Source organism: Leptodactylus fuscus, chromosome 2 (assembly GCF_031893055.1).
Source record: "Leptodactylus fuscus isolate aLepFus1 chromosome 2, aLepFus1.hap2, whole genome shotgun sequence".
Classification (NCBI taxonomy): Eukaryota; Metazoa; Chordata; class Amphibia; order Anura; family Leptodactylidae; genus Leptodactylus; species Leptodactylus fuscus.
The window spans coordinates 9,417,279-9,431,413 of record NC_134266.1 but is presented as its reverse complement, the minus strand read 5'-3'; the positions used below and the strand labels follow the sequence as shown (position 1 = coordinate 9,431,413).

At 47.0% G+C, this 14,135-nt stretch overlaps 1 protein-coding gene across 1 annotated transcript in view; it reads right to left on the bottom strand.

Annotated features, from left to right (window-relative positions):
- Nucleotides 1-14,135, bottom strand: part of TBX15 (T-box transcription factor 15) — a 67,796-nt gene that overhangs the window by 12,746 nt on the left and 40,915 nt on the right. Inside the window, exons 2-4 of the mRNA XM_075263350.1 lie at nt 9,023-9,239; nt 3,527-3,628; nt 271-442 (exon numbers count right to left, since the gene is read on the bottom strand). Coding sequence (XP_075119451.1) covers nt 271-442; nt 3,527-3,628; nt 9,023-9,239 — 491 coding nt within the window. The remainder of the gene's footprint in view (nt 1-270; nt 443-3,526; nt 3,629-9,022; nt 9,240-14,135) is intronic.

Sequence of the window (14,135 nt, the reverse complement as noted above, 5' to 3'; positions counted from 1 at the left end):
CTTGAGAAGACGCTCAATGACTAAATTCACCAGAGCAGCATAAAAGAAAGGTCAATGGTTCTAAGTGGATTTCTCCAACGTTGCCATATTCTAGGTGGCCATGCATTGAACTGGTTGAAGAACACCCCTGGTAGAAGTGGTGGAAGACCTAGTAGATGCCTGCACTAAAATCACTAATTCTATATGTAGTAATATAATGTCCTGTGCATGTGAGTTGTGTCATCAGTCATCCACATACTCAATGAAGCAACAAAGCCAGGCAGTACTTACATGTCCTTGGTCGTCCAGCTCATTGTTAGTGAGTTTGAGCTTGTCGAAACTGACCACCTGCCTCATCCAGGTGTCCCCAGAGGCCAAGGAGTCTGGATGGATGTAAACGCGAGGAGGAACTGGAGAGTCAGCATTGCCAGCCACCATCCACTTGGAGCTGTGATAAACATATCTAAAAAAAAAAAAAAGATAAAGATGGACTAAAGATTAGAATACAAATTGCAACAGGAGTTACGTTCAATGGGGTGTGAAGGAGTTGAAGGGATCCTATACATTAGATGTAAGTCAGCTGTATTGGGCGCCCTTACTCCTCCCTGATGGAAAATGATGGGGAAGTGAAAGATAGGACATACTGGGTTTCAGCATGCTCAATCCTTTCCTCTGTAGGAGATAAGCTACCAACAGAAGTGTCTGCACAGTACAGAGGTGTCCAGAGAGATCACAGGAGTCTGGAGAGGACAGAGGAGTCCGGAGAGATTACAGGAGTCTGGGGAGGACAGAGGAGTCCGGAGAGATCACAGGAGTCTGGACAGGACAGAGGAGTCTGGAGAGATTACAGGAGTCTGAAGAGGACAGAGGAGTCCGCAGAGATCACAGGAGTCTGGGGAGGACAGAGGAATCCGGAGAGATCACAGGAGTCTGGACAGGACAGAGGAGCCTGGAGAGATTACAGGAGTCTGGGGAGGACAGAGGAGTCCGGAGAGATTACAGGAGTCTGGACAGGACAGAGGAGTCCGGAGAGATTACAGGAGTCTGAAGAGGACAGAGGAGTCCGCAGAGATCACAGGAGTCTGGGGAGGACAGAGGAATCCGGAGAGATTACAGGAGTCTGGAGAGGACAGAGGAGTCCGGAGAGATCACAGGAGTCTGGAGAGATTACAGGAGTCTGGAGAGGACAGAGGAGTCCGGAGAGATCACAGGAATCCGGAGAGATTACAGGAGTCTGGAGAGGACAGAGGAGTCCGGAGAGATCACAGGAGTCTGGACAGGACAGAGGAGTCTGGAGAGATTACAGGAGTCTGGGGAGGACAGAGGAGTCCGCAGAGATCACAGGAGTCTGGGGAGGACAGAGGAATCCGGAGAGATTACAGGAGTCTGGAGAGGACAGAGGAGTCCGGAGAGATCACAGGAGTCTGGGGAGGACAGAGGAGTCCGGAGAGATTACAGGAATCTGAAGAGGACAGAGGAGTCCGCAGAGATCACAGGAGTCTGGGGAGGACAGAGGAATCCGGAGAGATTACAGGAGTCTGGAGAGGACAGAGGAGTCCGGAGAGATCACAGGAGTCTGGACAAGACAGAGGAGTCCGGAGAGATCACAGGAGTCTGGGGAGGACAGAGGAGTCCGGAGAGATTACAGGAGTCTGGGGAGGACAGAGGAGTCCGGAGAGATTTCAGGAGTCTGGGGAGGACAGAGGAGTCCGAAGAGATTACAGGAGTCTAGGGAGGACAGAGGAGTCCACAGAGATCACAGGAGTCTGGGGAGGACAGAGGAGTCCGGAGAGATTACAGGAGTCTGGGGAGGACAGAGGAGTCCACAGAGATCACAGGAGTCTGGGGAGGACAGAGGAGTCCGGAGAGATCACAGAAGTCTGGACAGGACAGAGGAGTCTGGAAAGATTACAGGAGTCTGGACAGGACAGAGGAGTCCGGACAGATTATAGGAGTCTGGACAGGACAGAGGAGTCCAGAGAGATTACAGGAGTCTGGGGAGGACAGAGGAGTCCACAGAGATCACAGGAGTCTGGGGAGGACAGAGGAGTCTGGAGAGATTACAGGAGTCTGGGGAGGACAGAGGAGTCCGGAGAGATTACAGGAGTCTGGGAAGGACAAAGGACTCCGGAGAGATTACAGGAGTCTGGACAGGACAGAGGAGTCCGGAGAGATCACAGGAGTCTGGGGAGGACAGAGGAGTCCGGAGAGATTACAGGAGTCTGGGGAGGACAGAGGAGTCCGGAGAGATTACAGGAGTCTGGGGAGGACAGAGGAGTCCGGAGAGATTACAGGAGTCTGAAGAGGACAGAGGAGTCCGGAGAGATCACAGGAGTCTGGGGAGGACAGAGGAGTCCGGAGAGATTACAGGAGTCTGGGGAGGACAGAGGAGTCCGGAGAGATTACAGGAGTCTGAAGAGGACAGAGGAGTCCACAGAGATCACAGGAGTCTGGGGAGGACAGAGGAGTCCGGAGCGATTACAGGAGTCTGAGGAGGACACAGGAGTCCGGAGAGATTACAGGAGTCTAGGGAGGACAGAGGAGTCCAGAGAGATCACAGGAGTCTGGGGAGGACAGAGGAGTCCAGAGAGATCACAGGAGTCTGGGGAGGACAGAGGAGTCGGAGAGATTACAGGAGTCTGGGGAGGACAGAGGAGTCCGGAGAGATTACAGGAGTCTAGGGAGGACAGAGGAGTCCACAGAGATTACAGGAGTCTGGGGAGGACAGAGGAGTCCGGAGAGATCACAGGAGTCTGGGGAGGACAGAGGAGTCCGGAGAGATTACAGGAGCCTGGGGAGGACAGAGGAGTCCGGAGAGATTACAGGAGTCTGGGGAGGACAGAGGAGTCCGGAGAGATAACAGGAGTCTGGGGAAGACAGAGGAGTCTGGAGAGATTACAGGAGTCTGTACAGGACAGAGGTGTCCAGAGAGATTACAGGAGTCTGGACAGGACAGAGGAGTCCGGAGAGATTACAGGAGTTTGGGGAGGACAGAGGAGTCTGGTGGGGGACACAGAGAGCTGAAGAGGACACATTGATCTGTAGGAAACAGAAGAGTCTGGAGGAAACCAAGCAGTCTGTTGGGGTAGAGAGGTAGCTGAAGAGGACACATGGATCTGTAGGGGAACAGAAGGGTCTGAAGAATGGCAGAGGAGTCTGGAGGAGACAGAAGGGTCTGGAGGGAGACAGTGGAATCTAGAGGAGATAGAAGGATCTGATGGAGGACAGAGGGGTCTCTCTCTTGATGATCAAGGACTAATCTCCATAGCAAACAATGCCTGAATATGCCTGCACCTTCCTGTAGTTACAGAGACCAGCACTCAGAACAATCTGGAATACCAAATGATTATAGAAGAAGAGTAAATATAGTCTGTTACCATAGAAAGACTTCAGTCTGTATAGGAGCTGTATACACAGTACTGCTGGATATTTTTAATAAAGACTATAGGAAAGTCTCAAATGTTTGCTGTAAGTGGCAGTAACCTGTAGGATCCAATTCTTCTAGTGCATACATTCCAACTATATGTTATATATTACATGTTCTCACCGGTATCTTTTGTTGTCCACAGGCACAATGTCCATCGCTATGTAATACTGCTGATGAGGATCCAACCCTGAGATCTTCACTCTCATTGCTGGGAACATGCGTCTACAAAATACATTACAGAAGATCTGTTAGGACCAAGGGAAGGACATGCATGGAAAGATGCAGAATCTATAGGGTTAGTGATCAGGATTTGATATAAAAGGATAATGCACAATATTATATTTTATTAATAATTTTACAATGCATAGATTAAAGGGGGTTCTAGGATTAGATTGACTTCTATTTTTTAAGAGACAGCACCACCGCTGTCCACAGGTTGTGGCTGGTATTGTATCTCAGTCATATGCCATGGCGACCAATTGGGGTCTCTAAAAATGGAACAATCCTTTACCCTTCACCCTGAATATTGATGTGTTTCACACCCCTGATAATATTGCCCCTAACAACTTGGTTTGGACATCGACCCCTCTCATCCCCACAGCACAAGACATAAAGGTTCAGTCAGAATTTCCTATTTAGAGCTTTTTCCTTACAAGATGTTGGAGGTTTTCCAAGCTCTTACAATGTTCTCCTCAGAGAAACTTTGCTCCTAGATTAATTGATATGGAAAACTATAGCAACAATGAGCCAGTCCTGTGGTGGGACGACCAAGAGGTCAATGACCTGGAAGAGCTCGAGAACTGTCTTCTTCTGCAATATCTTCATGACGCTGCGGAGGACTCACTTCTGCAGCTTGTTAGAAGGAAAATCATCTTTTTTGGTCCATAAAATCAGAGCAAACCAGACAGGGGGCACTTTCAAAACCCCCAATGACGCTGAATGTGCAGCCCAGCAGGTTCTCCTCTGGCTACTCGGTGGAGTTGGTCTCCTAGATCCTGAGTGTCCCAAAGCAGTTACCAGTGGATAGAGGTGGGAATTTCATCCTGGTGCCAGCAGAAGAAGAGAGAGGGTCAGAGATGCCCCAAGACGTTAGGCCTCAAAGAGCAGATCACAAGATTGGATCCGTCTACTGCGGACACAAAGACCAAAAACTTCTCAGTCCCGATGGGCAGGATGAGATACACATAGGTTGAGGACGTTGAAGATGCCATTTTTCCCTAGTCTGGCGGGAAGAATAGACTACAGCTCCTTAGACATAGACAGCTTGTCCATCTTATTGATTGACCAAGAAGTATCAGCCAACTCCTTTAGTGCATGCTTCCACATTCAGGTTTTAAGATGAAGTTTTTGAAGCCAACACCAGTATTGGATTCTAAAAAAATAGAAGCGGTCCTATCTATCCTTTATGGTTTCTCTCCCTTTATGATCCATATCAGGTGTTAGCTTCAAAAACTGCATCAACAAAACCTGAACGTGTAAACTCAGTCTTATGGCAATATAAGATAAGATAAGATAATCCTTTAATAGTCCCACCTTGGGGAAATTTCAGCGTGTTACAGCAGCATAGTAATACAGATACAGGATAATACAGAGTAATATGTTACAGACGTAGACACAGATAAGCTGAGAAGAGAAGATATACTAGGAGTCCATGGCAGCTAAGGAAAAACAGAAGAGAAAGAGGAAGACCTCATGGTCATCCTCATAATCATTAGTTCTCTGTGCGGAGAGCTCTTCGTTTGGTCCTAAGTTGTACAAGAGAGTACCAATCACCGCCAGTGCCAAGTCAACTCTTGGACTTTCTGTCCATACCTCCAACTACCCCAATATATACTCCACCCCTGACTCACCTCAATCCTATTCCTGGGGTTTACCCAAAGTCATAGAAATGCAGAGGCAATGGGTGAAATTGTGGTGTCGGGGACCAGACTATTACATGCAGTAATTAGGGTTGAGCGATGGGGATCGGGAAAGATCGGATCCTGATCGGTGATAAAGCAAATTTCAAGATTGGGATCGGCTGTAAAATGATCGGAAATTGGATTTTGAAATCTCAAGATCGGCTCAACTCTACTGTATATATAATATGTAATTAGGGTTGAGTGAACGGGATCGGGAAAATTTGTATCCTGATCGGCGATCAAGCAAATTTCAAGATCGGGATTGGCTGTAAAATGATCGGAGATTGGATTTTGAAATCTCAAGATCGGCTCAACTCTACTGTATATATAATATGTAATTAGGGTTGAGCGAACGGGATCGGGAAAGTTTGTATCCTGATCGGCGATCAAGCAAATTTCAAGATCGGGATTGGCTGTAAAATGATCGGAGATTGGATTTTGAAATCTCAAGATCGACTCAACACTAGCAGTAATGGTAATGTGGAGCTAGGCTGGACTGGCCATACTGGGCCATAGCAAAGTCATGGGACCTCAGACTGCTCATGGGTCTATGCACAGAAGTTGAAATAACCGTTTCCAAAAACAGTTAAAAAAAATTAGCCCTGTAGGAGGAGGAGGAGGAGGAAGGGCTGTTACTTCACGATTTCACACATCATAAATATCTCTATATATCCAACCCACAGAATGTGCACCAAACCAACAGCGATGGACAAATTACAGGTTTCCAGAAGTTTCTTCTTCTGTGCGCAGCTTGGGCCATGCCGGGTATTTGGAAAATTCTTGTAAATGGCTGAGACTGAATCCATGGGGTTTGCACATTTACCATCCTTCCCTCCAGGGAACATTCCGGAGCCTCTGGGTCTGATCTCGGGGATACACACGCTGTATCCAGAGAAGGTTAATGTGGTTACACAAACATGGTTTTATTTTCTCGCTTTGCCGTGAACTTTGACCTAGACATTCTCGGTAGGCAGCCAGGCCCGGGGTTTGGACTAATTGGTGTTTTCTTCCAGACGTGCAGATTATCACCTCCCTGCAGTGACTGTTGGGGATCCCTTTATAGATTACCCTACAACTTCAGCAGCCACCAGGAAACTGTAAAAACAAAAAGTTGTAAAAGTCTTCGCTGGGTTTTCAGGCTGCAGGACTTCACATCCGCCAGCTGCCTCCTGCTGGATCCTGCGCGGGTAAACAATCCCTGCTGGGCCGCATTGCTGAAGATATAGCGTGCACCCAAGGAATATCCTGCATGTACTGCAACACAACTAGGAACTTGGCTCACAAGTAAGGGCGTGTCTGTCAGCACAATGCTGACTGATTCCAAGTGGTGGAAGCAGAATTCTGATTGCAGCTCTAGAAGTGACTGGAGTATAAGACAGAATATGACTCCAGGTCATGAATTTTTAGACTGAAGCTACACATTACCATAGTAATGGGACACACACTGGACATGCTATAATTGTGATCAGCCGGGTGCAGGGAGTCCAGCGTTCTTGTGAACAGTTCAGAGTATATATAGTCATCTTCATCTCTATTTATAGTAAATCCAAATTAAAGGAAAATTCCTCCCAGATTCCAGCTATAAACACGTGGAGACTTCATTCTCAATAAAGTAAATATATGACAAGACGTCTGACATCTTCCTCTACCCTCCTCTTGCTTTCTTTGGAATTTTCCTTTAAGAATCTTGGAAGTGCCTGACTCTTCTGCTCTAGCCTCTCCCATTCCTGAGCTATTAACCCCATGGCTGAGTTAATATCTGCAACGTCTGCCATATACTCCTTCTAGGTTTAGAGATAATGCCCCCATGTTTCTGGACTATACCACTATTGCAGGTTAGGGGAGGTTGCCATTGGCTACAAGCAGTAGACTACTGGATCACCAGTCATAGAAGTGAAATCACTAGATCACCAACTATAAACACTTCACCACTGGATCACGGATAATACACCATAAAATCAAGTGAACACAACAATATATAATCCTCAGTCATGGACACTATACCACAGGGTCATCAAGCAATACACTACTAGATCCTTAATAATGGATAACACACCACATGATCAGCTATAATAAACACCACAAGATCACCAATACTAGACACTACACCATAGGATCACCAATAATAGATAGTAATATCAGTAAATCACATGTCACAAGCACTACACCAGTGGATCATTAATCATGTATAGTTCACCATTCCACTACTGGATATCGTAGCATAAACACTACATGACTTGATCATTAAAGGTGCTGAATCATTAAATCAGCAGGACATATACTATGCAATACTAGAACATCAGAGATGACCACTACTGTTATTCCTCGAGAATAGATCCCACATTACATGGACACACCACTGGATCACAAGTGACACTGCACTACTGGATAGTAACAGACAATACATCACTAGATCATAAAGGCTACTGTATTTCTCCAGCAGATCACCAACATTGTAATCTGCAATAATGGTTCACCTTGAAAAGGCCATCATATCACTGAGTCATCAGGGATCCAGGGATCATTTCACTACTGAGTCATCAGGGATCCAGGGATCACTTCACCACTGAATCATTAGGGATCCAGGGATCATTTCACTACTGAGTCATCAGGGATCCAGGGATCACTTCACCACTGAATCATCAGGGATCCAGGGATCATTTCACTACTGAATCATCAGGGATCCAGGTATCATTTCACTACTGAATCATCGGGGGTCCAGGGATCACTTCACCACTGAATCATCAGGGATCCAGGGATCACTTCACCACTGAATCATCAGGGATCCAGGGATCATTTCACTACTGAATCATCGGGGGTCCAGGGATCACTTCACCACTGAATCATCAGGGATCCAGGGATGACTTCACCACTGAGTCACCAGGGATCCAGGGATCACTTCACCACTCAATCATCAGGGATCCAGGGATCACTTCACCACTGAATCATCAGGGATCATTTCACTACTGAATCATCAGGGATCCAGGGATCATTTCACTACTGAATCATCAGGGATCGCTTCACCACTGGGGCATTAGGAACAGATATTATTTTAGGCCAGGAAGAATGGACACAACCCCCCCCCCCCCCAATTGACAATGGAGGACCACGATACTACTGACTCCTTAGGGAGTCAGGGATCATCAGTGACCAGGTATTATACAACGGGATCAAAACTGCCCAAATGAATCATCAGAGATAGGTATTATCATACTAGGTCACTAGGAATGAACACAGATCCACTATTTCTCAACACCCTGAATCACCAGGAACAGCAGTTTTACACTAGATCACCTGAGATCAGACATGACAAGAGTGGATCATCTGGGGAGTCATTATCCCACTGGATCACCAGGAATTAGATAACACACTTCTGGAAATAGGGCAAGGTATAACCCCAGTGGATCACCAGGTACTAGATATAGTATACCACTAGATCATTGAGGAATGGCGTCATCTCACTAGATCTTTGGGGATCAGATAGACATCTCTGGGTGATCAGGAACAGCCATTAGTTCACTAATGACTTGGCCTTGATCTTCAGGGGAAGGAATTGTCCAAATGGATCACCATGCAGTGAGCATTACATCTCTGGATCATCAGGTATTATCCTGCCACTAGATTACTAGTACAGGACGGTTTCCACATTACTAGATATCCAGATCTAGTCTCGAGGACTGGCGCCATACATTCATCTGCACCTGTCGTGTCTCACCTGCCAGCCTTGGTGATGATCATCTCCGTCCCGATGTCATGGAACCTCTTCCAGAGGTCGGCACATTGCAGCTCCACTTGGATCTCATCCATAGAAGACACAGTTAATGGTTGGGGGTCAGGGACTCGAGAAGGCGCCAGGTCAGGGCAGGTCTCATAGGAGCAGGATGTCCTCTCTGCCAGGACCTCGGTGTCTGAGCTGGCGCTGTGTTCAGAATCTGCCAAGAAGAAACAGACAAAGATAAGAAGATGGAAGGAGCACAACATTTACACCTTACTATACCCCTCTAATTCACATGGCTCCAGTCACATCCAGAGCTGCATTTACTGTTCTTCTGGCTGGAGTTTTAACTTATGCATGTTACAGGGCCAAAATAATTGTAACAGCCTGTACAGGCATTGTTTAATGGCAGAATCAAGTATGCAGCTCTGGATGTGACTGGAGAATATGAAATGATGTAACAAAAGAATTATGTATGCAGCTCTGGCTGTGATTGAATAATAAAGTGCCATAGTGAATGGAGATTTACATGTAGCTGTAGAATTACATGTGCAGCTCTGGATGTGACTCTGATATAAAATATAATGTGAGTGTAGCTCTGGAGGTGACTGGAGCATAAGACAGGCTGTAACAGTAGGAGTGTGTATACAGCTCTGGGAGTGACCGAATTACAATTGGGACTACAGCTCTGGGTGTGTTTCTATTAAGCATGGAGTAATATTATGACTACTGCTCTGGAGGTGACTGGAGTATATTGTACAGTTCAGGACCAGTACATGTTACGGAGATGTATCCTGTAATGTAGTATTATAAGTGGAGCTTCCCTTTAAGAAATGCCCCTTGGGACCCTTCTTTTTATGTTCAGACCCCAATAATTTTGGATCACATCCCATAATGGAGGCTGTGGCGGACTGGACCCTGTCTGGTGAATTGCCCCCTTATTATGGACGGTCATATTATAGGGGCAGCCTCCTAACCTCTACAGTGAGCATCCTGACTGATGGGCAGTACTCCTCATCTGGAAACAGTCAGTAAGCAGCGTCCAGCATCAGGCGCTTAATTGTACTGACTATTAGACTGATGAGCGCTGATGAATATTCAGGCGGTAACTCCATTGGGACACTCAGCGGCCTCTCCAGGACGACACGTTCACACCACAAGCTGCAGCGTATGTGCTGGATGACTCCTGATGTATACACTGTATGTATGACCCGGTATATGTCACCCAATCATTCCCACGGCTTTTCATTTCAGTCACTTATCCTTCTCAGTCAGTCAGAAAAAACATTTGTTAATGTAAACCACCTAAAGTATACGCCACACTCGTGGGACACAGTGTTCTACAGGATTGTCTACGTTGGATATTATAGTAGCAAACCCTCAGCTGTGAGAAGTATTAGGTAATATGGAGTTTGTTAAAGTGTTGTTTCAATCCTTTTTTCTGTAACCATCACTGTTGCAGTCTTGGATGAGTCAAATACTAATAGCAGGGGCGTAACTACCAGGGTAGCAGCAGAGACAGCTGCCACAGGGCCCGGGACACTAGGGGGGCCCGGTGACAGCCGCTACCGCTGCAGATTTTTTTTTTAAATAGGCTCCAGCACATAACGGGCCCTATTTACTGCGGCGCCTCCTCCACAGTCCATCTTTTAATAGTAGTAAAGCTAGCAATTACTGCCTTTACTACTGCACCCAAGCAGGGGCCGCCTGCTGTCCGGGCCCCTGCTGCCTACCGGCACTTGCATAGTGACAGCGGGCAGGAGAAACTTCTATCTCCTGCCCGCTGTCCCCAGGCCCTGTGGCGGCATCTATACTAGTAGATTGAAGGACCTGAGACATGACGTCATCAAAGGTCCTTTAATTTACTAATATAGATTCAGTGTCTTTTGTGAGCGGAGCTACCTGGATTGTCAGGTCAGTGTACAATGGGGGGAATGGGTTATAGGCTGTGAGGAAGAGGGGTACATGGGTGTGCAGGCTGTGTGTGAGAAAGTCTGCACCCCCATTCCTTCCTTTCTCACATACAGCCTGCACACCTATGTACCCCTCTTACTCACAGTCTGCACCCCCATTCCTTCCTTTCTCACATGCAGCTTGCACACCTATGTACCCCTCCTACTCACAGTCTGCACCCCCCATTCTGCCCTATGTGAGCAAGAGGAGGGAATGGGTGGTGCAGGCTGTGTGTGAGCAAGAGGGGTACATAGGCATGCAGGCTGTGTGTGAGCAAAGAGGGTGACCTGGGGGTACAGGCTGTGGGTGAGAAAGAAGGGGGAATGGGGGTGCAGGCTGTGGGTGAGCAAGAGTGTGGTGGAAGGGGGGGTTTCCCCCTCCACATCACCCTCTTGCTCGCACACAGTTTGCACCCCCATTACCCCTCCTGCTTATACACACCCTGCACCCCATGTCATCCTCTTATTCACATACACCCTGCACGCCCATGTACCCCATGTCAAAAGTTCACCACGGGGCCCTGCCATTCCTAGTTACGCCACTGACTAGTAGTTACTATTGAATCATCTCAAAAGAGGAAAAAGAGGCCTCTTCTAACGCGTATCAAAATAATGTGATGGTCTTATTAGCTACATTTTGTCCTTACAATGTTAGTAGCTGCTTCTTATTGGACCATCTCAGGAGAAAACAGCAAGAAGAGGTCACCACTAACGCACATTAAAGGGGTTGTCCCATCACAAGGATCCTATCTATACTGCTTGTTAATGTGGATGTAAGACTTTTCCTAAATACAATGCTTCAGCAAAACTGCTTTGTCTGTCCACTATCTTACTTTATTCAATTTTTTGTGGCCACAGCCCTGACTTAGCTGCTCCTGAGTCAAATGATGTATCTGCTGCTCTCAGGGGGGAGGGAGGAGGGGCTAAGTGCAGGGAGTGAGCCTGTGTATCTAGCTATTCCTGTGTCTGCACCATGTGACCTTCCTGCTCTCAGATAGAGGAGCTGCTTTCATTTCTTCTGTTCCCCCAGTTATCAGGCTAATTCAGTTGTGTTCATTATGGCAGAGACAGGCAATCTCTGTATGTAACACAGAATGGAGTTGCTGCTGCCTGTACTTCATAGTCCAATGTGGGTGGGCGGAGCTAAACGGCAGGTTGCCTGTGAAACCCCGCCCACCAAATGATGCAAGAAACCAGGAAGAAAGAAGATTTTACAAGAGTGAAGACTGCTGAGTATGTGAGGTGGGAATACCCCTTTAAGCCAGGAATGGTCATACACATGTCTTATTGGCTACTGAATTTACCCTCTGAGTGATTCATCTTTATTGGTTCATCTCGGAAGGAGATTAAAAAAAAACAAAAAAAAAACACCCCTACCATGTTTCAAGAAAATGTGATGGCAATGTTGAGTAGATTTTGACCTTGCATTGTGGCCAGGCCTTTATTAGGTCATCTCAGGAGGAAACACCAAGAAGTGGCCACCACTAACGCATTTTGAGCGAACTTTGGTTCCTCTTACAATCTGATGGGTTCCTCTTTATTGGGTCATCTCAAAAGAAAACATCAAGAAGTTTAGCTAACATGATTGGATCACTGTCTTCTTGTCTGCTGACTGATCTTACACAGTGACTGGTACAGTACCTCTGAACCAGATGACCCCAGATTATACCGAGAAGAGGCCGCCATTATTGCATTTCAAGCCATCGTGAGCGCACAGCTGTATTATTCAATACTTATATTACATGGGTTCCTCTCTATTGGGACAGCTCGAAATGAAATTCCAAGAAACAGCCACAGCGAATGCATCAGATAGTCAGGCTCTTCTTTATAGAAGAGGAAACTCTACATCCTGCTGGGAGAAGAGGAGACCACTGTGGAGATCGCTGCCCAATACGTGTCCAGCTGTCACCAAACAAGAAGAAGATGAGACCCATGGACTGTTATACCCCCTAATCACCCATTCACCCCCGGACATTTCTGCCCCCCCCCCCCCCCAATTACCCACTATCACATATCCCAACACCCTGCCCGCCATACCAACCAATCCCTCTGGCACCAATAAAGCTCTTCCAACTTGCATTAATCTGATTGGATGATGAGAAGAGGAAACTCTACATCCTACTGGGAGAAGAGGAGTCCACTGTGGAGATCGCTGCCCAATATGTGTCCAGCTGTCACCAAACAAGAGGAAGATGAGACTCCACGGACTGTTATACCCCAAATCACCTATATTTTGAACCTTATGTTCCTTGCCCTGGATTATTTGTCTCCCTTGTTTCTACCCCCCTGTCCTGGCTTCTGGACCTTCTGCTATGGATTTCGGATATATTATGTACCTTTACTCCCTGTCCAGACCTCCTGCTGTGCACTCCTGGGGATTTCTTACATATCACTGCTGCCTACCCTGATGTCCTGCCTTAGACTCTTGTCGACATCTTGGACTTTTCCTGATTCTGTCCCTCTGTTACTAGTCCTAACCTCCTGTTCACTTCTTCACTACATGTCGGCTGTCTGCTCATATTTAAGTCTGTATTCACACTCTGTCTGATTCTTTGGTGCACCGCACCATTGTCCCCGACCTTCCTGATCAGGACCACTCCAGGAGGAAATGACCTGGTGGTCTCCCTGCTGCAAGGTGCAGATGTGCATACGGGAGTCAATATTTGGGGGGAGGACATATACACAACATCCCTCTGGGGGGAGGGGGGGCCTATACATAACATCCATAGGATTGTTCCTAAGCCGTACTGTTTGGTGTCTTTTTGGGTCCACAATGCACTGTCCATTACAGCTGGAATATTTAACCCCATACTGACCAGCCTTTCCCTATTGCAGTAATACGCTGTGTCTGCACAAATTACATTATTATAAGATAACTTTCCTGCCATGACGCCTGGGATGGGGCACAGGGACAGTCATAGAGGCGCTGTCCTCCCCCATTATACTGAATGTCCTCCTGGGACACGTGTTTGGATGCTCTGCTGACATTTGCTGTGAACCCGTCTGTTCTGGGAGACTTTATAGGATGTTTTGACTGTCAGACGGTGATAATTTGTCTGGAAGCGTACGGATACGATTGCGGTGAGCGCTGAATTATTCAACGTACTGTACATGTGATTCCTATTACAGCCGCCTCTGCTTCCACACAAGGTCACAGGATC